This window comes from Leucopleurus acutus (assembly GCF_964270905.1).
Source record: "Leucopleurus acutus genome assembly, chromosome: 3".
Classification (NCBI taxonomy): Eukaryota; Metazoa; Chordata; class Mammalia; order Artiodactyla; family Delphinidae; genus Leucopleurus; species Leucopleurus acutus.
Window position 1 is genome coordinate 100,787,892 of NC_139145.1, and position 26,665 is coordinate 100,814,556.

A 26,665-nucleotide genomic window follows, 5' to 3' on the forward strand; every position below is an offset into this window, starting at 1 on the left:
CACTTTTACTCCAGACATCTCTTTCTTCACTTGCTTTGCTTTCTTTAATAGAAATAGTGTATTAGTTTTCTGTTGCTGCTGTAACAAATTACCGTAAATTTAGTGGCTTAAAACAACACAAATATATTATCCTACAATTCTTGAGGTCAGAAGTTCAGTATGAGTGCCACCAGACTAAAATCAAGGTGTTGGACAGGCTGTTCCTTTCTGGAGTCTTTAGGGGAGAATCCATTTACTGCTTCTTTGAGTTGTTGGCAGAATTCAGTTCCTTGCAAGTATAGCACCTAGGTCTTGTTTTCTTACTGGCTATAAACTGAGGATTATGCCAGCTTTTAAAGGCCACCACATTTCCTGGCTCGTTGTCTGCTTCCTCCATCTTCAAAACCAGCAATGGCCTGTCGAGACCTTCTCACTTTGCATCTTTCTGACATACTGTTCTGTAATGTTTTACTTATACATATTTATATGGTTAAGTTGGGCCCACTCAGATAATCCAGGGTAATATCCCCATCTTGGGTTCTTAACCTTAATCATATCTGCAATGTCCCTTTTACCATGTAAGATAACATATTAACAGGTTAACAGGAGTTAGGATGTAGACATCTTTGGGGAGCCATGTTTCTGCCTAATAAAACCGGTAGTACTAACTGGTACCTGGCTTTGCTGCATCAGTTTTCCTTTTCTGTTTGGAATACCTCTGACTTTTCCCTCTTTGATTCATGGAATACAAAAGAAGTGTTAGGATTCAGCAGAGTCATGATAGTACTATATTAGATATAATACCTATAGGGAAATTATAGGGAAAAGAGAATTCTAGAAATACTGAAAAAAAAGGAAAATATGCTTACAGAGTATTGCTTTGTAAAATAGAAAGTCCTTGTGTATTTTTGTGTTTATATTAACTATTTCGAATCCTTAGTATTAAGGTCCATAGTTATTCAGTACACAGCAGCAGGAAGTAAACCAGTAAAGAGCCTCTTAATTTAAATTTTTTTTAATTTATTTTAAAATATATTTATTTATTTATTTATTTTGGGCTGTATTGGGTCTTTGTTTCTGTGTGAGGGCTTTCTCTGGTTGTGGCAAGTGGGGGCCACTCTTCATCGCGGTGCACGGGCCTCTCACTATTGGGGCCTCTCTTGTTGTGGAGCACAGGCTCCAGACACGCAGGCTCAGTAGTTGTGGCTCACGGGCCCAGTTGCTCCGCGGCATGTGGGATCTTCCCAGACTAGGGCTCGAACCCGTGTCCCCTGCATTAACAGGCAGACTCTCAACCACTGTGCCACCAGGGAAGCCCAAGAGCCTCTTAATTTAGTATGAAAATATTCCAAGATAGATATTCAGAGCAATAAATTTTAATAATTTATGTGAATTTTGATAATGGACAACATTGCATCTTAATATGTTATTTCTTTCCTACTTAGATCATCACGAAGTATGTATACGAGCTCCTGGAAAAGGACTGTAATTTGAAAAAAATATCTATTCCAGTAAGTCCAATTTTTAAAAATATTTATAGTTCCAAATAAAATAGTTTTCAATTCAGAAGAACACTTTTGTTTTAGGTTAACTGTGATAAGTTTAAATGTTAAGATCCTAGTGTTTTGATATTGATAAAGATAATATTAAATTCCTGTCATTATATCTCATCTCATTGTACACAATAGTTCTTAAAAAGTAATATTCTTCAGTGTAAAGAAAAACTGATTTCCAGTCTTTTTTGAAAATGATGACACAAAAGGACTACCCTTTCCTCTACCTTTTCTCATTTCATTGCTATAATTTATTTTTACGTATTTATTTGAAGTAAACCAGTGTTCCTTTTCTTGCATTAGACATTCACCATCGCTTTAATTATTTCTTGATTTTTTTTTAATTATATGTTTTATTTCTCTGTTATTTCCTCTGCACATCCCCAGATTCACTCCTGGTGCTTCATGTTTCATAACACTATTCATCTCTTTTTTGGTAGAACACTTTTTTGAAGTTTTGCACATTTTGCCATTTCAGAGTGAAAAAGTTTGAAATTTGTTCTGTGATTCAGCTTCTCAAAAGAACTTTGTTTTTAATGGAAAACATGAAATATTAAGTGTTTAAATGAAGAAATAGTAACCTTATGTGTGTAATGATGGTAGACTAGATGATCTTTAAGGTCCCTGACAACTCTCTGATTTTACAATCTATATGAATCTCCAAGACTTCATGAAAGTAATTTATTTAAGGCACAAAACTTTGAATATTGATAATTTTGTTTACATGAAATTTTAAAGTTCTTTGGGCAGTGTTATTCTACTATGAATTGGAGGGTTTGAGGATTTTTTAATGCTATCCATCCTCCCAAATTAATTCCATAGGTTGATTTTTTAAAAAAGAAATCTATTTTATATTTAATTTTCTATAGGCAATCTCAAATACTAGGTCACATTGTTAATCATTTATTCATTCATTCAACAAATATTTATTTTAGGGTACCAGGTACTGTTCCAAGTGCTAGTGACATAGCAGTGAATAAAATATTCAATGTTATTCCACGTAATGACTAGGCCAACCCTTGTTTTTTTGAAACCTTTCCTTCCTTTTGAATTATGTGAAAACCAAGATTTTAGTATCTTTTGGGGAGTGAATATAAAAGTCTTTTTTGGATTCAAATCTCTTTTAGTTTTGACTTTAGGTCTAGTGTCATACTCTGTTAAAACTATATATTGAATTTTGTCTTCTGGAAAGTTAAGGTAGAATTTTGTCACTTTGTCCAGTCTTCTTTTCTTGTGAATTCTATTTCTTTTGAAGTTTCTGAAGAATGATATTTAAAGAGCCTTAGGTTAATTCATTGTTACAGCACAATTAATATTGAGTCCTTTAACTCTGTAATACTTCTAGTTCCATGGAACCTTTAAACTCACTTTAATTCCCTAGATTTCTAGAACAAATTACAAGATAATTGGCCATATCTCTCATGTTATATGATTGCCTTTCATTAATTTTCTTTATAGAAAGCCTGAGATTAGATTTAGAAGGACTTCAATTATTTTCCTCTTTTTTAAATGTAGACTATACAGTTACATTATATGAGACCTATAACAACCTTCATGTCCATTTTTGGTTAGTAAAGATTCCCTAATTTTATAAACATTAAAGAAACAAGAAAATTTTTATTTTAGGAAGTTTATCTCTCCTTAGATTATCATCACATATTTTATATAGTTGTGAATTTTTCTTCCCTAAGTATTAGTTTTCTCCTGAGTTCTCTTAAATCCCAAAGCTAGCAGTGAGAGTGGGGTTTTCTTGTTGTTGCTCAAAGTCATTTTTTTTACTACAGGAATACCACCAAACTTTTTTTTCCTGGTGATAAACTAAGTTTTAGTGTTACAGTTGAAATATTTAACAAGGAAAGAAAAACATTTTTTTTTAAATGACAGCACTTTGTGGAAATCCATGATTTGACAGATCATGATCATGTCTCATGTTTACTTTCCACCTCACATAAATAGGTACAAAATATTCTCCATTTTAGTATCTTACACTTGTGTAGAATACTGGATACGTGAATTTAGCTTGACTACAGATTTGCATTCAATTTATTCAATCATATTTAAATAAATATCAAAATTAGTGATTTTCATAAGTATCCCAAAGTGAATTGTTAATTGCTAAAAATTGTTTGGTGCAGTCTCACTGACCAATTGGCCTTTGAGGTTGATTTGTCTCTAACCTGAGGTGGTACACTGGAATGACCTTTATGTGTATTCCTTAATGAAAGCTCATCTTAGTAAATTACCATTGTTTGAAGATAAATGGCCTTGGAACAACCATTTCAAAACTTAAGTTAATGAAGGAAAAATTATTTTATTCGTATAGATATTTTTCTATTTTAAATCAGCACTAATTTTACACAGAGTAAATTATAGCCACCAGCTGCAGACTCACAGTTCTGCATTATATTGAGATGAATATGTCAATGACCAGCTTAAATACTGTTCTTATTCCTTAATCATTAATACCATTACATTGTTCATTTTTATTTTTTTTCCTTAAATACTCTGACATTCTGATATTTTCAAAGTCAGCATATCTGGATGTTCAAGTAAAACATTTATTCATTTGTTCATGGCTACCTTGACTTGTAGCCCCTTAAAAAATTCTTGAACAGTGGTATGATATAAAAAAACACATGTTTATCTTCAGAAAGTAAGTACTTTTCCAGTTTTAAAGTGATTACTGTGGAATTTAAAGTGCCAACATTCCATTGCTTAAAAAATTGACTCAGGTGCTTGGTAACAGGGGACTTAGTATGATGGAAAAAAGAAACAGTGATCAGCACCTGCTGGAAAGTCTATAGCTAGGGGTTTTTTCATTAAGATAAACAGATGTCCATTTCCATACATTCCAGAATCCATTAAGGCCTCACTGACTTTAAGAGGCTCTTTTATTTGTGCATATTTAGACATACTTTTTGGTAAATGAATGACTGGAAACCTCTGTAGCCTCTTTTTCATTTTTCACTGACAGCTTTGCTTTTTAATTTTTTCTTTTGTTCTTATCACCATTTTCTTTTTTTAAGCCATTTTAACTGAATGATTCATCTGCTTTCATATAATGTTCCTAGGTAAAAGGGAGTTTTTTTTCTCAGAGTTGGCTTTCGTCTGTCTCCCATCCACTTTTCTTCCTCTGTGACTTCGGTCATATCCATTGTCATCATAGTAATTTGTTTATTCTAGACGTCACATACAAGTGAAGCTAATGTGGTAGTGTTATACTTCATACTTCTCTTACTGCATATTTAATTACTACTAATAAAGATACAGATATGCCATTTTAATTCTAAGCATTGTATAGTTCTTTTAAAATTCTTTGTAGTCATGCATTCATTTAATCTTCCATTTGTGCTTTCTGAACCAGGCAAGTATTGTAAGCAGTTAAGAGGATGCATTATTTAGTTAAATGCCTTTTATCTAAAGGAATTCACTAGTGATGCTTGATAAGATTCTTTATTCCAAAAGTTCATTCATTCTTATATAAATGAGTGCCTACAATGTGCCAGCCTTTCTTCTAGGCATTGGGTATGTAGCTGGAGACAAACAAAGGTCTATGCCTTCCTGGACTTACATTCTAGTGGAGGGAGCAGATGGTAAATAATAGAATATTATTAAAAGCATATTAGATTGTGTTATGTGCTATGGAGGAACATAAAACAGAATGGGACTAGGGAATTCTTGGGGAAGTGTTTAAATGGGGTGGTCAGAGAAGGCTTCACTGAGAAGGTGGTATTTTTTTCTTAAGCCCTGTGGCCGTGCTCTTCTTGCTGAAATAATTACCTTTTGTGCCCTGTTTACACAACTGGCTAAGCATCCATTACTGACACCAATCTGATTGTTTTAGAAACAGAGAAATTTAATTTTTTGTGTGTGTCCCAGGAGTAGTGACTGGGAACATTTGGAATCCAAGGCATTTTTTGGTATTGAGTTTTTTTCTTTCTTATTTTGGTAATTTTATGAATCTATATTGTTGATGAAGTGAAGTGCTATTGCATTACCCAGCATGTGGATTGACTTTCTCTATTTGAGGAGGTGTTTATTACCAGCTGTCAAGATTTTAACTTGGCTCTGACCTGGTTGCACAAAGGCTGCCATTCCTAGTTACTTGCCACTGCTGATGTGGAATACCACTCAGTGCATGCCATGGCATATGTATTAAGAGGTTGGGAAGTTATCCCTTTCTAAAAGTCTTTTGAATCTTTCAAATCTATATCATACATCATCTAGTATAAACCTAACTATTAAGTGTAATCAAAATGACTAAGAATATTCACTTTTCATACCATAAATAGCTAGTACATAAAATAAGGTTATCAAAGTATACAAATAATATTCCTTCATAAAATAATTGTTATATAATCCTGTGTTCATACTCTGAATGAAATTTCTAAGTCCATTTACACAGAACAGTTGGTGTTTGAATTTTTAAATAGTTCCCCCTCCTACTGTTGTTAAAAGCTTAGTAGTTTTCCTTGCTAATATATGGTTTTCCAATATGTGTATTCTCCAGCTGGGTTTTTCTGTTTTTTATTTTAGGTGCAGCATATTTCTATTATAACTTATAGGCTTAATAGCTGTGACCTTGGGCGAGTTATTTAAACTCTCTAGGCCTCAACTTCTTCATCTATAAATGAATATAATAATAGTGCGACCTTAACAGAAATAATACTTTTTAAACATTTAGCATAGTATCTAGATCATAGGAAGCACTTAAAAATTAGTTATTCTTATTTATAATGATAATATAATATTAAATATACAATAATAATGGAGAAAGACATATTTCCAGTATTCTTTTTTCATATTTTTATATGTTTAAATTACTATCATGTCTTTTTTTGCTCCTCTACCTTATATATAATTATCAATCTCTAATGAAAATTTTATTTTAAAGTTTTTTTACTTCTATAATTCTGTAATAGTCATTCTATAATTTATAGTAACCATTAGTTGTTTTCTCATTTGTGTCTAAACCTGATCAGAAAACATTTATTTATTATTTAATTTTTTTTAATTACAGGTAGATGCCACTGAGAGTGAACCAAAGAGTTTTATCTTTATGAGTGAGGATGCTTTGACAAATCCACAGAAACTGATGGTTTTAATTCATGGTAGTGGTGTTGTGAGGGCAGGTCAGTGGGCTAGAAGGCTTATTATAAATGAAGATCTGGACAGTGGCACACAGATACCTTTTATTAAGAGAGCTATGGATGTAAGTGCAATTTCCTTTATTTTTTTTTGGCATTTTATAGCTCTGTTTTAGTATGTGTTATAAATTATTTTATCATGTCTTTTAAAAAATCTTTCCTAAACATAGTCTTATCTTTAAATTGTTCTTATTTATTTTATTTGTAGTGAAAGATTATTCTGTATTATTTTGCCTTTACAATAAGAGCAAAAACGCATCTTAAGTATACGAATATTTAGATAAAATCTTTGAAATGAGTATTTTCAGTTCTAAATTTTTTTGTTTCTTATTACATGAAATATCAGTTAAATTATCAAATACTTATCAATATTATTGAAAATACTTCTGAAAAAAATCATGACTGCTTTTGTAAATCTCTGCCTACCTGATTTAGTGAAGTTAGAGACTAAAGGAATTCTGCTACCTTTAAATTAATATCTTATTCTTAAAAAACAACTCTTCAGAGCCCACAAATGTAATGCTTTATGAATAAGACAAAGACATACAAAATGGTAAATTGCAGTATTTACTGAATTACTTTCTTCTTACTTGAATTTCAACTTTTTAGAAATTGGTGTTTTAAAATTGTGTTCAAGGTTTTCTTTCCTGTAGTGGTGAAATTTCTTTTTCTGACCTAGCTTTGTTACATCTTAATATTTGGCGACTTGTTTTACTGTCTTATTCTTAAGTTCTGAAATGAATAGTTAAATTTTGCAAAGTTGGTTTTCTTTCACATATAAGCAGAGATTTTCTTCAGAAAAATAAAGGTAAAGTGACATCTTTACTTATAAAAGGTTAATATAATAACGGAAAGTTATCACATATGCATTATAAGAGCTACATTATTACATTTTTGTAATTAAAAGTGGAAAGATATTATTTGATACACTTATGATTGCAAAGGTCAAAGATATGTTTCCTACTTTAACTCTGAAATGATAAGCGTAAAGCTCAGCCCAGCTCCTAAAGAATATTTTGTTAATAGATTTTGAGGCCCTTAAAATGCTGCAAGTAGAATTTCATAGGTGAATTGTGTTTTTTTTTTTTTCAGTCTTCATGGATGTGCAGAGAACACAAAGACATTACTTTTGATTCGTTGCAAACTTCGATAGTGTGTTTTTTGGTAGAATTTAAGTAACTAAAATAAATTTATTTAAACTGTTTCATATTTCAGGTTATGAATAGTGAAATGAACTTACTCTCTGGCACATTAGTTAGTGGTTAGAACAGATGCTGTTGATGTATTTTAAGAACTTTACATGTGAAATGTGATCACAATTTGGTGAATATTTGAACATACAATTTAGTAAAGAAAATCAGATGTTTGTACAAACACGTGCTTGGTGAGATACTTTATGTAAATTATATTGTCTGTGCTACTAGATCAACTAAGCCTTTCCCATTCTAGAATATTTTATTGTTGTACAGGGTTTTTTGAAGTATAGGGGAGTATAGGGCTATAGAGTATAGAGTATAGGGAAAGCCATCCCAAATACCTTTGAACAAACTATCTGTTGAGATCCTAAACAAGAGGGAGGAGGTTTATCAGTAACATTAGAATAGTCAGTCATTTTGTCCTTTTAAGTAGGAATAGTGGGGGATAACAGCATTTCATTGCCTTGCCATTTTTGTGCTTTTCTCAGTCAGAGCAGCTCAGGGTTCCTTGAAATAAAGCAGCTGATTTCTAAGTTCCTTAGTATTTAGTGTATGTTGTGTACTTTGAAAAGTTTAGTTTATATACTTTATTCTCAATTTTATGAACTTTATTCTGGTAACTTTCTACATGGTGAACATTTAAAAATGGATATCTCTTTTTAATTCAGATAAAGTGATTTTATTACTTTGGCTTTACTTTTTCATGGTGTTTCTCGTAATTCTTCAAGGTGTTTCTCGTAATTCTCTCAAGAGTGTCCCTCCCACTAAACACCCATAAAAATAATGGAATAAAACATAGCAACAACAAAAATATGGTGTTTGTGTGTGGCTGGAGGGTGCGGAGACAGGTGGGGGAAAGGATGGTATTTTAGGAAGCAGGAAGAGGAAGACTAACAGGGAAAAAGAAGTTGTCTCATTCTTTTTAATCAGATTACTCCTACATGTTTTTATTTTCTGGACTTTTTTCTAAAATTGTATTTAAAGAAATGTTTCCATAGTTTACAAAGGGCTGGGAGCCACTACTCTGTTTTCCATGGTCTGTCCATTTTCATATCACAACTGCAGTAAATTCTGATATTTTTCAGGCCAGACAAGATTATCTCTACTCAGTGTTGTTAATAATATTTATGCTATATTCCTTGCAGATTTTTAGTATAAGATTAAAGGTCCTAAAATAGGAGTCATATCATGGTAAGGTTAAAACTTTTTTCCAACACTAGAACCCTGCCTCTACTGGACTGTTTTGTAAAAAAAACAAAACTTGTGTTTGAGTCTGTGGAGCCACTTTGGTTGAAGCTGAAGTGAAGATTGGAACCATTCTCACAACAGCACCTGAGATTTATTCCCTGACCCTGGGGCTCCATAGATGACAGTTTAAAAACTACAGATACTCTAATCCTTGCAGTTTAGATACTTAAGAACTTTATTATTAAAAATGTATTAAGATTTCTTGTTGGAGAAATAGTAGATATCAGATAAATGCCCACAGTGCTTCTCAGGAGGCCATAGCTAATATTTTCAGTGCTTAACAGTCTTAATTGCATAATATATTAATTGGAGTAAGAAACAGTATATCATATAGCCAAGTACTAATTATTCAGTGTCTGATTGTGCAGTTTGAGATTTTCTCATACTTATTTCTTCTTTGATCTTTTCAGGCATTTTAGTTGATCTCTATAAAAAGGGCAAGGAAAATAGGTGACAGTTCATTTCATTACTAATTGCAGGGGTGGTACAGGGGTACAAAATTTAAGGGGTCAGTCACTCTCATGATGTGCAGTCCTTGTAGGACCGTGAGAGTGAGTGCCTCCTTAAATTTCGCACCGTAGACATGTCACCGATCTCTCCCTATCCAGGCTTTGACTGATTGAGATGTATATACTGTCAAAAAGTTTCATGGGGAGCAATTTGGAAGCCCCTGGTCCATGAAGTCAAATTTTTATCATGCATCAGAATCACGTGGAGGGCTTCTTGAAACAGATTGCCCTGTTCAGATCCCAGGTTTTAATTCAGAAGGTCTGGTTGGGGCCTGAGAATTTACATATCTGAGAATATCTCAGGTGATGCCAGTGCTGCTCATTGGGCACCACACTAGAACCACTGGCGTAGGTAATACTTTTTGGATTGGTTGAGAATTTATATATACTTTTCAGGCTTTAGGTGTAATGCATAAGGTGGGACTTGATGGCAATTATATTTAGTGTGACAGAGGATGAGAAGTTCTAGAAAATGTTTTATAATAAAATCAGTGAAGTAAAAGTTTAAATTATAAAGAGTACTCTCAAAGTACAAGTGATTCATATCCAACGTGACTTAAATTTTTTTAATTTTAATAAGTTTTTGAGAATTCTGATGACTTGACTAAGCCTACGTTGTTTTCTAATTTCTCATAGCTGGATTATTCAGAAGAATCTACTATTTCCGTAATTACTTACTTTGCATATAATTTTCATACTGGTATATCTAAGTTTTTTAAATTAATGCTATTTTTATCAATGTAATGTATGCAGTTTGGGTTCTATAACATGGTGGACTGAGTTAATTAACAGTCCCTTGTCCCTCCCACTAAACACCCATAAAAATAATGGAATAAAACATAGCAACAACCAAAATATTAAAGACCTAGTTATGTTCAAAAGATAGAAAAAGAATCTTTAAATTCCTGACTACAAGAAAGAACTTAAAACCCCAGTGGTAAATCCCTGGAGGGTGTGGCAGCCCGAAGGTGATATTTGATGAGGTTTAAGACCTAGGCCCCAAGGGGTCCACAGCACAGCTTTGAGCCTGAGAGGCAGGATCTAAAACTAAGACCCTGGAAGCTTCTGCCTTTTTAGTTTTTAGAGGTGCAAAAGTCAGTTTGCCAGAGGTGCCAGGTGGGGTAAATAAACAGCCTCCCCTGAGATATAGAAGCCACAGATCCTAACCCAAAGGTGGATTTAGATTTGCAGTTTGAATTGAGACAACTTATTTAGTGTGGGAATCTCAAGCAGTGTAAATTCATGTAAAAATGGACTTTGGACTGATGAAACTTCTGGGTTACCAAGTGGAAACAAACATAAAAGTGCCAACAGCAACACTTTACAATTCAGGGTAAATCCCTAATGAAGAAGAATTTGTAGTCAGAAACTAAAAATTATTTGAGGAAATGATTCATTACAAAGAAAAGTCAAGTCAAGCAAAACTATCAGGCATCGTTGAAGAGAGTTAGTAAATTAAAAGTTAGAATTGGGGAATACAGTATATAGAATATAGCAGAGAAAACCTGAGAAAAAAATTATAATAGATAAAAAGTCATGGAGGATAGAATAAGATCTAATAATCCTCTAATAGATGTTTCAGAAAAGCAATAGAAAAGAATGGGAGAAAAAGCAATATATTAGTGGTAGAGTGTTTATGAGAATAAAGACACAGATCTTTGTAGAAGAAGCATGGCATATCTTGGGCAAGACAGATAAATCTACACTTAAAACTTATTAAAATAAAACTGTAGAACATCAGAGGATACAAGCATATAATCTTAAAAATCAAGTAAAAACAAATGACATACATCAAAATAAAGGTTATCCTTTCCTAATCCTTCCTCAGCTGTTCTGTTCCCTAGATGTAATAACTCTCAATACTTTTTGGTTTTAATTATATTCTCTATATCAACATTTTTTTATTATAGTGCTGTCTCTTGATTTATCAGTCACTTTCTTTTATGGCACATAAGAATCTCTTTCCCATTCCCACAGTTTTTGGATTAATTCAGCAATCAAGCTTTACAGTATTACTACTACTTTAATATTGCTTATGACTGAACCAAGTAGGTACTGTGGTTGCTACTCATTTCTGCTACAAGTTTATTTTCATAGAATTAGTAATTTCCTAACTGTTTTCTGTTTTCTTTGTAATAGTTGTTAATTCTGATTGGCCTTTCTAATTTTTTACATGGTTAAATTTATCAGATAATCTTATGGTTTCATGTTCTTCTGGAGAGCTCTCTTTTGGACCTCTGTGGACTTCTGTCCCAATCTTGACTGGTCACTTTCTAAGCCCGCCTCCCTGTCTCTCTTCCCGGGACTCCACTTAGATTCTCTCTGGTGTTTGACCTCCTGTTTCCTTGATCTAATGACGGTAGCTTTTTGGATATATGCTCTCATTTTGTTGGAATCATCAAAGAGGGAATACGAGATCAATTTTTGAAACCTAGTATTTATGAAAAATACCTTTATTTTACTTGCTCACTTTATTTTCATAATTCATCTAGTCATAGAATTCCAATCTGAATATCATTTTCATTCTGAAATTTGAAGGTTTTATTTCATTGTTGTTTTACTTGCAGTGTTTTAATTGAGAAGTCCAGTACCATTCTGATCTTGAATCCTTTTGTTTCCCTCCACGGAAGCTTCTTTTCCTTCTCCCTGGTTTTAAGAAATTGAATCATACTGCTTTTGAGAAGGTTTCTTGGTGTGGGTTTTTTTGATTCATTGTGTTGGGGATGTGGTGATTCCTTTCATTCTGTACTGCACATTCATGATTCTCAATTCTGAGAATATTTTGTTGTGTTGTTTCTTGATAATTTTAATCTTCTCTTTTTCTGGAATTTTCATTTGGTTTTGGAGTTCTGGACTGAGCCTCTAATTGTCTTATCTAATTGACTATACTTTCTCTCTTATTTTCCATCTATTTTTGCTCTAGTTTCTGGGAGGTTACCTACTACTACCTACCTACTTTTTCTTTTAGCCCTGTAGAATTTTTAAAGTTCTTTCATCATATTTTGTTATGGAGCTCTCTCTTTATTCATTTTGCAGACTTCTGCACAGTACACCTGATTTGAGCTCTGTGTCTCTCTCTTCCCCTTTCCTGATCTGATGTCCTTCTAGTCCTTCTCTGGATAAATTTCTCTAATGGAAAAACCACTGATCTCTGACAGGGTTGGCTGTGCAATGTGAGATTTTGACCCGTGTTTTGGTTTTCAGGTTTTGGTTTGTTTGGCTTCGGGGGGATGGGTAACTGCATCTTATGTGAACTTACAACTACTGCCTCTGTTTTTAGACTCAAGCCCTACCTCTACTTTCCAAGAAAACTGGCACCCCGAATTTTGAGTTTCTCTGAAATTCTGTGGGTGGGTTGGCTTGCTTCTAGTTATTATTTATCTCCAGAGGCTTAAGTTAGAATTTCCTCTGTAATACCAAACAAATTCCATCAGCTTACTGTCTTCCCATTAGTTTCGTCCTGATGGGTTAATACCGCCCCTACTATAAAATATATTTTTATTTAATTTTTAAATGGCAATATGTTCACATGATTCAAGAATCAAATAATATATGAAAGTGTACAGTGAAAAGTAAACCATCCATATTTTTTAAAACTAATATTTTAGTGTGATTTGTGGAAGGAGTAGAGATAATCAAAAGAATTCAGTATAGCATTTTAATTACGTTTTTTATGTGGTTATTCCAACGATAGGTAGTCCCTTTACAACTCATATCCTTTTTTTTTTTTTTAATTTTTGGCTGCATTGGGTCTTCGTTGCTGCGCGTGGGCTTCCTCTGGTTGCGGCGAGCGGAAGATACTCTTCGTTGCGGTGCACGTGCTTCTCATTGCGGTGGCTTCTCTTGTTGTGGAGCACAGACTCTAGGTGCGCAGGCGTCAGTAGTTGTGGCACGCGGGCTCAGTAGTTGTGGTCTGCAGGCTCTAGAGTGCAGGCTCAGTAGTTGTGATACACCGGCTTAGTTGCTCCGCGGCATGTGGGATCTTCCCGGACTAGGGCTCAAACCTGTGTCCCCTGCATTGGCAGGTGGATTCTCAACCACTGCACCACCAGGGAAGTCTGCAACTCATATCTTTTTAAAACAAATAACATTAAAGTAATTTTCTATATAACAAAATGCTTTGTAAACCTCAGGAGATGACGTCCTTACGTAGCAATATTCGTCAAAGTAGAATATTTTAGGATTTTCTTTTAGAAATCGCTATGATTATAAGATGACTAAATTGAAGACTACATAAACTGTTGCTTGACTGATATGAACCACATACTTTGAAAGCTGATTTAGAGCTTTTTAGTTTTTAAATCATTTGCTTCCCTTTTAATAAGCAGTAACTTAGCTTTTCTATTCTGGCTGTTGACTTTTTGATTTCTCCTTTCTCACTCCATTTTGGGTCCCCTCCCCCCATTTTGACAGACACATTTGTTAAGCTGATTGATTACAGTTTTAGGATTTTTTTCCACAGATGTACATGGAGCCATTATAGAGGGTTATCTAAAATAGGATATGATTTTTCCCAGTGATTTGAGTAATAAATTTTTGGTAACACCTCCTAACTACTGCCTTCAGTTCCTAGTCTTCCAACTAAGTACTGCAAGATCTTGCTATTTCTTTTTTTAAATTTATTTGTTTTATTTATTTATTTTTGTCTCTGTTGCATCTTCGTTGCTGTGCGCGGGCTTTCTCTAGTTGCAGTGAGAGGGGGCTACTCTTAGTTGAAGTGAGCAGGCTTCTCATTGCGGTGACTTCTCTTGTTGCAGAGTACGAGCTCTAGGCGTGTGGGCTTCAGTAGTTATGGCACACGGGCTCTAGAGCACAGGCTCAGTAGTTGTGGTGCACGGGCTTAGTTGCTCTGCGTCATGTGGGATCTTCCCGGACCAGGTCTCGAACCCATGTCCCCTGCATTGGCAGGCAGATTCTTAACCACTGCACCACCAGGGAAGCCCCGATCTTGCTATTTTAACATAAGTATTTGACAGAGTTGGTGACACGGAAATTTTAAGAGGATTCTAGTGGGCATTGACAGTTAGTAGATAGTAGTCAGAAGTCCTGTATCAATATAGGACATAGTTTTTATTTTTAACAGTAGCAGTACCATGTAGCAGTTTATAAGTAGAATATAGTTTCGCAGGGGATGCATGTTTAAGTTCTCAGAGACCTCAAAAACATGATAATTGCTTGGACCTTTTAGATATACTTTTGTTGAAATGATTCATAGACTTTTTTATGCTTCTTTAAAATGTAGTCATTCAGAGTGTTGGGAATTAAAGAAATGGTTATTAAAACAAGGTGCCAGTTTTCAACATATAAGATTGGCAGATAAATTGGTAAATTATCATACAATAAATTGTATGATAATACCAAGTTTAGATATTGGTCAGAATGTAAATTGAAGCAATAAGATGGCAGTTTGGGTTATATCTCCCCAAATTAAATATGTGTGTTAATGTTTGACCCTAAATTCCATTTGTAGGAATTTACACTAGAGCAGTAAACAAAGTATACAGAGTATATGTACAATGATGCTAATCACAGCAGTCTGTAATAACATGAAAACTTCTAACTACCTAAATATCCAATTTGGGGAATATTTATTAAATGATGGTATATTCTTATCATGGAAGACTATGTAATTATTAAGAAGAATGAGTTATATGTGTGTATATGTGTTCATTCATATGAAATGATGTCTAAGAGTTTTCCATTGAAAACATAAGAATGAGACTATTTGTTAAAATGTACACTTACATGTATATACATACACCTACATGCATACATCGATGTACATTGATGTTCCTGGAAGTCTATGCAAGAAACCATGAGGTTTCTTCTTTTATCATTCATTTTCCATTTTCCTATTCAATTCTTTTTTTTTTGCCTTGAGCAATTATTACTTTTATAATTTTAAAAAGATATTATTTTATTATTAAAATTTTTTAAAGAAAATATTCATGAATATACTATTACAGTTATTCATTTAACCATTTCTAAAAGAGTTTAAATGTTTGATTATAAAACTACAAGAAACTTTAAATAATTATTGATTTTTTTCCCCTTAAAGATTGGCTGAATTTAGATCACTATAACTTACATTTCAAACCTTTTAAAAGTAAATGCTTTTTTTTTTCTATTTGAAATATGGACTACTAAACTATAGGTTGAAACCAAAAGCACTAATTCCAAATTTTAAAAGTAAACTTTGAGAGAAACATAAAGGAATCAAAGAAAATATAAGCTCTTACATTATAGTCTTCATAAAAGATTGCTCAAGTCAAGAATTCCAGAAAAGGTTAACAGCTTAGCACATTACTGAACTGACAAGGTATATGAGGCCACCACACCAGCCCCCATGCCAGCAAAAGAAAACAATGAAATGACAGCTCTAGTGTTTGGAGAGAGGTTGTTAACGACAGCTTATTCCTTCATGATTTCAACTCTTGACAGAAGACCGGTCTGCTCATTGCATCATGGCAGATATATCATTACCTTCTGGCCCTGTCATGAGTGAATTGAGGGGGAAAAAAACGACATTCGGTTTTAAAAATCCAATTACCTTCTTGAATTTTGGTCACTGTTTCTGAGATAGATGTGAATAAGCCATTCTGTGATGATAGCTCTTTGAATCTAGATTGTTCTCTAGTACTGAACTAATTAACTAATTAAGCATATACTTAAGCTTTTTCTATAGTTAAGTGGAAAGCTAACTATGACAGCATAGAGCACCTTGATATTCTGACATCATCCCAAGAAAGATATTGCAAGGCCCCTCATGTCTTATTTCTGGTCCTCTACCCTGTGTTTATTCCTGACTTCAAATAACTTTTAAAGTAGACCTAGGCCTTTTCATTAAGTGCAAGAGAAAAAATACTGGATTTTAAAACAATTAGGTATATTTTTACATGAAAAAATATTGTTTATAATCAGAATTTGGTTATAAAATGGTCTGTTTCTCAATTACATGCATATTTGAATTCTTCTTTTTTCTTGGCTACCTAAGAAGTGACTCTGGAGACTTAGAAAGAGAAAGAGAGGGTGTGGTTTTGACAGTATGCTGAAAGCCTTGGGGTTTATGTATGATAAGAATTTCAGTGGAGGCTGAGATGAGTTTAAATGCACAGAAGGCAAACATAAAAATCTTGTTTAATTTCTGTCATGTTGTTCCCTTTTGAGTCACTCTGATGTCTTTTTCAAATCTGCTTTACTCTTGAGCTTTGTGCTACTATATCCATGATCTGTATTCCCCCCCACACTTCTATTTCATTTTAACTGCTGATCCGTTTTCTGTGGTTCTTCCTTTAATATCAGCGGAAGCAGTTTGAATTGCTGAATCAAAGCTATTTTGGGAGTGAGAGAGTGTGTAAGATTGTGCAGGGTGAGATTCTCTGGGGTAGAAGGTAACACCTCCTGCAGTTATAATCAATGCTCTGGACGCTTTCAAAGACTGGAGAAGCTATGACTTGCTCCAGGGTTAAACTTCTAAAATAACTTCCCTAGAGAAAAATGTCATCAATAAAATGGACTAATTAGTTGACAATTCTTGAGTACCCTAGGTTTAACAAGAAAAGATTAAAGAGAGGCCAGCTTTGCGTTTCTCACTGTACTTTTGGTTTCTTTTGGTTTTTAGCCTTTATACTTTTGTTTATCTTGAACATCATTTAAAAAAATTACTTCCAGTATTTATCAGTTTGTCCCCTAAGTTATTTTATTTTGAGAACTAAAATGGAAAACGTCACCCTTTAGTAGTAGGAAATAGTCTAAACTTTTACTTGAAATAATCGAGGCAGGAAATTATGAAAGGTAGGTAATTTGTGAAAGTATAGTTTGCACTTTTAGTCTAAGTCACCAAGCTTTAAACTGAATGTACTATATTTAAATAATCGCTAAAGTATTTTAAAGAAAATAATGTTAAGCAAAGTTAAGGGTAAAAAATTATTAGTTTCCAGGGGACTAGTTCAGTAGCATTTCATGTGTGATGTTATTTGTTGGTGATTTTTTTTTCAACTGTTTACATGATGTAAATAAAAGGCATATTTAAAAATATTAATTCCTAGATAAATTGCCTATTTCAATATGATATTAGAAATTCTAACTAATGCCTAATTGAGTTAAAGATTTAATGTGAAAAGACACCTCTATTAACTACCTGCTTTTTATTTGTAATATAACTTCCTAAATTAAGCTGGATTTCAGTAGTAATTCTGAATAGTAACAGGCTAGTATTTTAACTCTTTTTTTTTTTTTTAAAGCATAGGATATATAGTTTTTTGTTTTCCTGGACATAAAACAAATCACCACTTAAAAATTGCAGTTGTAAGAATTAGGTGGAGTATCTTTGCATACTTTGTATATTTAGAATCATGTACTTCTATATTTAAACTTTTAAAATAAACTTTTATCAGTTTACTCCAAATGTAAATATAATCAGTAACTCCATACTGTCAAGTATGCAATCAGATGTAACAATCTGAGGACCTATGTTGTTGCTTTGTGTTTATAATCCTTATTGAAAAGGAGATTGTACCTTGTTTATGAAATGGATATACAAGGATGAGTATACCTCATGAAGCTTGAAGGCTATGGAAGAAGGCTTGAAGTAGTAGTAATAAAAAATTAAAAGCACCAATAGTATTGTGTTAGGTATACATTCTACAATTTAAAAAAACCCAAAAAACTGATATATGGGAGTGGGAGTTCCCTGGTGGCATAGTGGTGAGGATTCTGGGCTTTCACTGCCCTGGCCTGGGTTCAATCCCTGGTCGGGGAACTGAGATCCTGCAAGCTGCACAGTGTGGCTAAACAACAAAAGAAAACAAAACAAAAAACTGATATAGTTTCAGGGTCATGCACATTTGATTTTTATATGATCATAAGATTTAAGTCAATTTAGGTTATGAATGCCATATAGAAATGATATAGCATAGCAAACTATTTTTTTAACATCTTTATTGGAGTATAATTGCTTTACAATGGTGTGTTAGTTTCTGCCGTTATCACAAAGTGAATCAGCTATACGTCTACATATATACCCATATCCCCTCCCTCTTGCTTCTCAAACGATTATTTTTTTGTTACCTAGAGTTTAAACTATAATGAACATACAATGCCATTAAATTAAATTCTGAATGAAAATGAGTTATTTCACAATTTATTATTTTATTAAAACTACAGAATGAAATATTCTCATAATCACTGGAGAAAATTAATGTTTGTTTGAAGCTCTCCTTTGACCTTTTATTTGTGCAGTAATACAGTGATAATGTTAAGTCATGTAAGTGTGTATCCAAAAGAAACTAATTTAAAAAGTTAGGGGAAATACTGTTAAGTAAGCAATTCAGCTTTGCTTTTCCTTTTGATAGTGAAGACAGTTGCTTTTGTTATAGTTTTCAGTTTTCCCATATTTAATAGTGTGACTGAAGCTTTTAAAATAATTCTATTAAGTTATCTTTAAGCCTATTTAAAACAATTCTATTAAGTTATCTTTATGATTACACAGAGAATGGAAATCTAGTTAAAAATAAAGGATACGGCTTCCCTGGTGGCGCAGTGGTTGGGAGTCCGCCTGCCGATGCAGGGGACACGGGTTCGTGCCCCGGTCCGGGAAGATCCCACGTGCCGCGGAGCGGCTTGGCCCGTGAGCCATGGCCGCTGAGCCTGCGCGTCCGGTGCCTGTGCTCCTCAATGGGAGAGGCCACAACCGTGAGAGGCCCGCATAACGCAAAAAATAAATAAATAAATAAAAATAAATAAATAAAGGATAAAGTTTAAGATATGAAGCTACATATGTATGCATTTATGTTTTTCGTTATGGTACAGCTTGAACATAGGTTGTTAAATAGTAACTTACTTTAATAAGGATCAATTTATTTATTATTAAAAATAGGTACGTTTTGAACCATACTCATGATTACATCATATACAGAAACACACATGCCTTCATACATACAAATATCTGTGTATGTTGAAATTCCAAATTGCTGTGTTGATTTTTTGAAAAAAAATAAACCATTATTTGAAAGACTTGTCAATTCTGTTGGGAAATGAGTACTTGCTTATTCATACCATGAGCTGCATATTTGTAATAAAAGGTAATAAAATTACCTTTTGTAATAAAAATTATTTAAAAAATTGTAAAAAATTGTAAAAAATTGTAAAAAAATTGTAAATTTAAAAAATTGTAAAAAATTGTAAAAAATTGTAAAAAAAAATTGTAAAAAAATTATTTAAAAAATTTTACAAAAATTACTTTTTGTAATAAAAGGTAATAAAATTACCTTTTCTTACAATGAATTGGTCTTCAAAATATTTTAAAAAACATTTATCTGGAGAAACAAATGCCAACAATATTTTAAAACTTTCTTAAGGAAAGTTTAATGTACTTCTCAGTTTGCATTTTCTGATAGTAAGAAAATGTCTTTTCATTGAGCTTTTCTTGCACATTTACTTAGTATTATAATGGTTTGGAAGTGGACTGCCCTCTTGAACAGTGTGTGTTGTTTGTGATCAAAAACTTACACAGATAGAAGTTAAATACTTCTATCAGAACAAACTTAAACTATTGTTAATTATCTTTTTTTTCCCCCAGAAATTAACAAATTATAACATCAAAGCCTGTTTAACGAGGTATGTAGTAGGTCATTTGCTGCTGCAGGCATTTTCTCTCCCTCCAGGATGCATTTGTTTAGTTTCTCTCACTTTCTGCCTTTGGCACTGTTTGGTGAAATTCAGACATGCTCTTCCCCTCCAAGGAATCTCAGGGGTGGAAGATAACTTATACAAAATTAATAAATGGTATTGCTTTTTCATTATTGCCCATCCAAGGCAATTTGCAGCGTTCACTTTAGAGAAAAAAACCGAGTTGTGTAGGAAACACAGAAAATACATTAACAAGTTTAAAGCCATGAGCCAATTTTAAAAAGGAAAATTTGAAATAGTCAATATTATATAAGCAATTAAAAATATTGACCCGGGGCTTCCCTGGTGGCGCAGTGGTTGGGAGTCCACCTGCCGATGCAGGGGACGCGGGTTCGTGCCCCGGTCCGGGAGGATCCCGCGTGCCGCGGAGCGGCTGGGCCTGTGAGCCATGGCTGCTGGGCTGTGCGTTGGGGGTCTGTGCTCCGCGGCAGGAGGGGCCACAGCAGTGAGAGGACCGCATACCGCAAAAAAAAAAAAAAAAAAAAATATATATATATATATATATATATATATATATATATATATAGACCCAGTAATTTCTTAAGACTCCTCTTTTTATTATTTCGTGTAATAAAATTCTAAAATTTAATCTTAAAAGTGAAAAACAATTGTAGCGTTTATATTTTATGAAGACTAAATTAAATGAGTTAGTTAATTTAGCCAGAGAAGAGTTTCAACTATTAGAGATTGCCTATTAGAAATTTTATTTTTACTCTTCAGATGATTAATTTTGCTTAAGCATTTTGTTTCAACATACTACAGAAACAATTTTATAGGAGAGAAAAATTGGCATGAATGGTGTTACCTGTTATATTGTATAGTTCATGATGCTCAAATCTGTATAAATACCATAGATAGTATGATTTAAGATTGCTTTTGAAAAGAAGTTATATATACACACACACACGTAATAAATAACTGTTTGTACAGTCTTAATTTCTGTTTTCAATTCCTGAGAACTTTTTCATTAGCTCTAATATTGCTCCTTATATGAGGTCTTTTTTCCATATTAGATACATTTGTCATAAAGAATTATTAACATTAAGAATTATTTTAGGGAATTCCCTGTTTGTCCAGTGGTAAGGACTACACCCTTTCATTGCCGAGGGCGCGTGCAGTCCCTCGTTGGGGAACTAAGATCCCATGCAAGTCGTGCGGCATGGCCAAAAAAAAAAAAAAAACAAATTATTTTAAGGAAGCATTTAGTGGAAAGCCATATCGTTGTCTCATCTTGAGCTTATGCAGCTCAATTTATTACTTTCTTAATGTACAAGAAAGATACAATTAAGCCTCCTAAATACTATAGCTTTCCAAAGTATCTTATTCCTTTATTTAGAATGTATGGACCGAACTGTACCCTGTAACAACTTGTAGTATAATAACAATGCTATTTGTCAAATTTTACATGTGTGCTTTTGTTTCCCACTAAACTGTGACCTCATTGAGGGCATCTCAGTACGTTTTATCATTGCCTGGCAATGCACTGTACTGGATAAGAACACAGGCTTTGGGGCTAAACATTCCTAGTGCCAGGTTTAGCTTTGTGATTTAATATTTGTGTGACTTGATCAAGTGTTCTGAATTGTGTAGTCTTGCTCTAATCCATAAAATTATCATCATAATAATACCAAACTCATAGGATTATCCTGACTACTAAATGACAAAATATATGAAAAGCACTTACCACTGTGCCTGAAGTGGATTTTTAAACCTTTTTATGGATGAAGGGATAGAAGAATTTTCATTAGCAAAAGAGAGAAATGTGATGGTTTATTGGCAGGCACCATCTTTTTGTTAAATCTGTTAAAAGATAATAGTATGTGATTTCAGTTCCCCTTTTCTTTTTTTAAATTTATTTATTTATTTATTTATTGGTTGCATTGGGTCTTCATTACTGCTTGTGGGCTTTCTCTAATTGCGGCGAGTGGGGGCTACTCTTTGTTGTGGTGCATGGGCTTCTCATTGAGGTGGCTTCTCTTGTTGTGGAGCTCAGGCTCTAGGTGCGCAGGCTTCAGTAGTTGCAGTGCATGGGCTCAGTAGTTGTGGCTCGTGGGCTCTAGAGCGCAGGCTCAGTAGTTGTGGTGCATGGGCTTAGTTGCTCCATGGCATGTGGGATCTTCCCGAACCAGGGCTCAAACCCGTGTCCCCGCATTGGCAGGCGGATTCTCAACCACTGTACCACCAGGGAAGCCCCAGTTCCCCTGTTCTTAAATAGGAACATGAACCATGTAAATTCTTATTGTAACAGCTTTCACATAATGAGTACTTAATGAATATTATAGTTATAAAGGTGGAGGTGCTAATTATTTAGTATTTTGTTTTGTTTTTGTTTTGTTCTCTCCCTTTTAGTCTACAAATCCTGCCACTTTATGTCTTATTCCTCTAACAGTACGACTGGGTCTCTTTTGAGCATCTAATTGTATTGGTAATGATTTTTCTGGATCCAAATTATCAATTATTCTATGGACCCAAAGGACATGGGATTAAGTGGTTTTTAGCACTGCCTAGGTGGTGTAGGTGGGCTTCTAATATTAACCTTCAGGGGTAATTAGAGGATGTGAAACATAAGCCTTCTTAAAATGACTTTTTTTAAACCCAGAGTTGTTAATGGCAAAAATTTTGTTCTAACCTTCTTACTTTGTAAAATCCATCCTATCCATCCGTCAATCCTCCAATTCATCCGTAGATCCATCAAGAATGTGTTAAGGACCAAGCACTGTTTAAGTTTACGGAGGTACAGTATTGCATAAAACATAGTGGCTGCCCTCAAGACTTTGTGGTTTAACGGGGGATACAAGCAAATTCAGTGCATTGTGATATGTGCCCCAAACTATAAGCATAGGGTATCTTAAGTGAGCAGAATGGAGGCATCTCTTAATGCCATCTCTATAGAAATGCTTCCCAGAAGAATTAATATTTACATAAAATCCTCAGGTATGAGTAGGTACTTGGAGGTGGAGAGAGGTATTCCAGATAGAGGGATTAGTTGAATACAGCTTGAACACAGACAGAGAGTGTAAGACTAAGGCTGCAGACATCATCAGGGCCAGATGTGTCCTTTAAGGTATCTGTAAATTGTTTTAAGGGTTATGGAGCAGCATTGAATAGTGTCAAAATAGGGAAATGACGTGGTCAAATTTGTTTTTTAGATCGTTAATTCTGGCACAAGCCTGAGGAGTGGATTCAGTGACCAGTAAGATACTATTGATAGAACATATGTGAGCAAAAATGGTAGACTGAACTGAGGAACCAGTGGGCATGTATAGAACTGGGGAGATACAAGAGCTATTATGATGACTAATTGTTATGTGGGAAGTGAAGGAAAGAAAAGCCTCAAATATGACACCTGGGTTTCTGATTTGTCTAATAGGGGAGATGGTAGCTATCATTAACTGAGCTGAGGAATACTAAAGAGGAGTGATATTTTAACACTGAGGAAGTTGAAAATCTTATTTCAGACATGTTGTTTTTGAGGTGCATGTGCCACCATATTCTTCCCAGTTGACTGTTTTAGAATGCTTTTGTTGATTTTTGCTGAACTCTTGTATCCATAGCCATCCTGTGGTTACAGTTAAGATTGTCAATTGTGATATGATTTGAATAATGACTGACATTTTCATTGTGTTAACACTAAGATAAAAGTGAAACAAAGACATATGTCCAGTCTTCATTTATTCATTAATTATATGAGTGCCTTGGATTATAGTTTTCAAATACTTGAAGAATATTTTCTTAATATTATATGTGATTCACAGTGTCGCAGCTACAGACAAGACAGACTTTTAAGTTTAATCTGTATAATTAACATTTTTACATCACATTCTTAAGTCTAAACTGTCAACAAAATAATAAATGAAGCCCTGATTTGTAGCATTTGCCAATTTCCATGGTATAAGTACTATATAAAAGCCATGGCGAATCTCAAGCTGCCAATCTGATGTCACTGAACACAGAGATGGGAAGAAATATATAGTATTCCATCATTATGTAATAGTTCTACCATACAGATGCAATAAACATTAATAACCCTAAGAGCATAGATAATAGTAAAATAACTAGGAAGTGATGAGTATTTATTATATTTGCTCTAAGTATGTCGCATTTATTTGTAAGAGTACATAATTTAATTTTTAATAGTGGTTTTGTGTAACTGATTCAGAATTCCTGAAAATTTAACAATGTGTTCTCATGAACCAGTATGAGTTAACTCCAGCACCCCACACTTTTTAACATGTATGTTCATAGCAGCACTATTTATGTTTCTAAAAACTGAAACTGTCTCAATACTCATCAGTAGTAGAATGGTAATTCTAATTATTGTAATTATTATCTAATCGTAATTATTATCTAAGTATTCTATAAATCCAATTCTTAATTCTAATTTTAGATTCTGAATGTGCTATATCTATACAGTAGAATATTATATTGCAGTAAGATTAACAAACTTACAACTATATGCAACAACATAGATGAACCTCTCAAACTTACTGTTATTTTAAAGGAGCCAATCAGAAAGAGTATAGACTATATGGTTCCATTTATATAAAGTTCAAAAACAAGCAAAACTAATCCATGGTATTAGAAATCAAGATAGTATTTATGCTTAAAGGGGTGGCTTCATGGTGGGGGCTTCTGGGGTGCTAGTAGTGCCCATTTAAAAAAAATCTGTCAGTTACATGTGTTCACTTTATGAAAATTTATCGGGCTATATACTTAAAATTTGTGTGCTTTTCTGTATGTATATAATATTTCAATTGAAAGTTCAAGAGAAAAAAGAATGTTGGCTGAATTGGAAGATGCATCTGGAAACTAGCAATTAGTACGTCCGAGGGATAACTTACACTGAGATACAGCCAAAGCCCACTCTAAGTTATCACAAAAGAGTTAGGGTTTTTTCTCTTTCGTGTGTATTCTGTGCTTCAGTTGAAATACTTTCCATTCCTTGAACATCTTGTATACTTATTACATCACCTCTGCTCCTTCTTTTTCTTCTTTCTGAAAGCCTTCTTCCTAGTTCCTAATTGCCTACTGGAATTTCTTAGTATTCTTCTCACATGGAAGTCGTTCTTGAATTGCTTGAGGTATGATTTCAGTAAAAGTAGTTTTTACCTACTGGCGTATCTTCTACCATATAAGACTTGAAGATTAGTGTGAACATGGTTAGATATACTTTTCTGGGTTCAAGAGTATTGCATAATTGAAGGTGCCACAATCTGACTGCTGGATAAGTGGCACTTTGTTTAAGGCTTCTTTCACTGTTGCCTCAAATATAACCCCCAGTCTCATATCTTGTTGGTTATTTCCATTGTCCTTACTGTAACCATCCACTGCCAGCTCTCATAAAAATGCTTTGCCATCATCTACATATTGTCAAGCATATTTGCAGTCACTTTTGAAATAATTGTAAATGCCATGAAAATATAGTAGACAGTGGGAAATTTCAAATCCCCTTCCATTAAGAGATTTTGTAAATTACATATACCTTATTAGTAACTGGTGGTCAGCCATGATCTTAAAGGATTAAATCTCGTGAAAGATTACTATGTCTCTAGACGTCTGAATCTGAGACTAGTTCAACTCCCAACATCTATTAATCTAGATTAGACTGAACTAAGTGTGATTTCCTGTCTGGTCAAGTTAGTGTCATAACCCTGCTTATTAGTGAAGGTTAGGTTGAAACTACTGATGTCTACAACAGTGTGATGTTTACTTGCTGTACTCACCAGTCCACTTATGGACCCCTTCCAACTGGTATGTTTATAACTGGTTTAAGAGTCTATGTCAAGTGGCTTATAACTGCTGCTTGCCATTTTGAAGAGAATTATTTTGTACTTATACAGTTGATAAACTCATTTCTTTTCTAGCTGATTCTATCCTGGAATGCTTCTGACAGTTTGTATCTTAAGCACTTCATTTCTGGGAGGGTCCAATTTAAGTTTAATTTTACTTTCTCCAATTTTAGAACAGGTTTAACTTTTTACATGTTTTTTTTTCTGTGTTATAAGAAAAATCAAGTTGTTGCTTTAAATTTTTTTGTAAGTAAAGTTCTTTTAACAATGTTTTCTAATTCCTTTGGCATGAAGAAGCCAATAATTCTACTTTCCTAAAGCGACTTGTTTTCCTTTTACACTCCATGCTTCTGGTGTTGGCACTCTTGTTTTTACTAGTCTCTCTTGCATACAGAATTTTAGATTTTTTACAGAATAAAGGTTACAGGCAAATAGCCAGCTGTCACATTCTTGAGGTCAGATACCACTACTATATATGAGATGCTCTGTTTTGGCTTCATACTACTTGCCAGATTGCTAAGCAGATGTTCTAGGCTATAATTCAGGAAATTGGGA

General features: G+C 33.8%; 1 protein-coding gene across 3 annotated transcripts in view; it reads left to right on the forward strand.

The window, feature by feature from the left end:
- The window catches only part of ARB2A (ARB2 cotranscriptional regulator A), a 433,180-nt gene that overhangs the window by 102,269 nt on the left and 304,246 nt on the right, over positions 1-26,665 (forward strand). For 2 of the 3 annotated variants that reach the window (XM_082836445.1, XM_082836443.1), the window contains 2 exons: positions 1,425-1,490; positions 6,553-6,744. In XM_082836445.1, coding sequence (XP_082692571.1) covers positions 1,425-1,490; positions 6,553-6,744 — 258 coding nt within the window. The remainder of the gene's footprint in view (positions 1-1,424; positions 1,491-6,552; positions 6,745-26,665) is intronic. The other variant, XM_082836444.1, reaches the window with a different exon arrangement.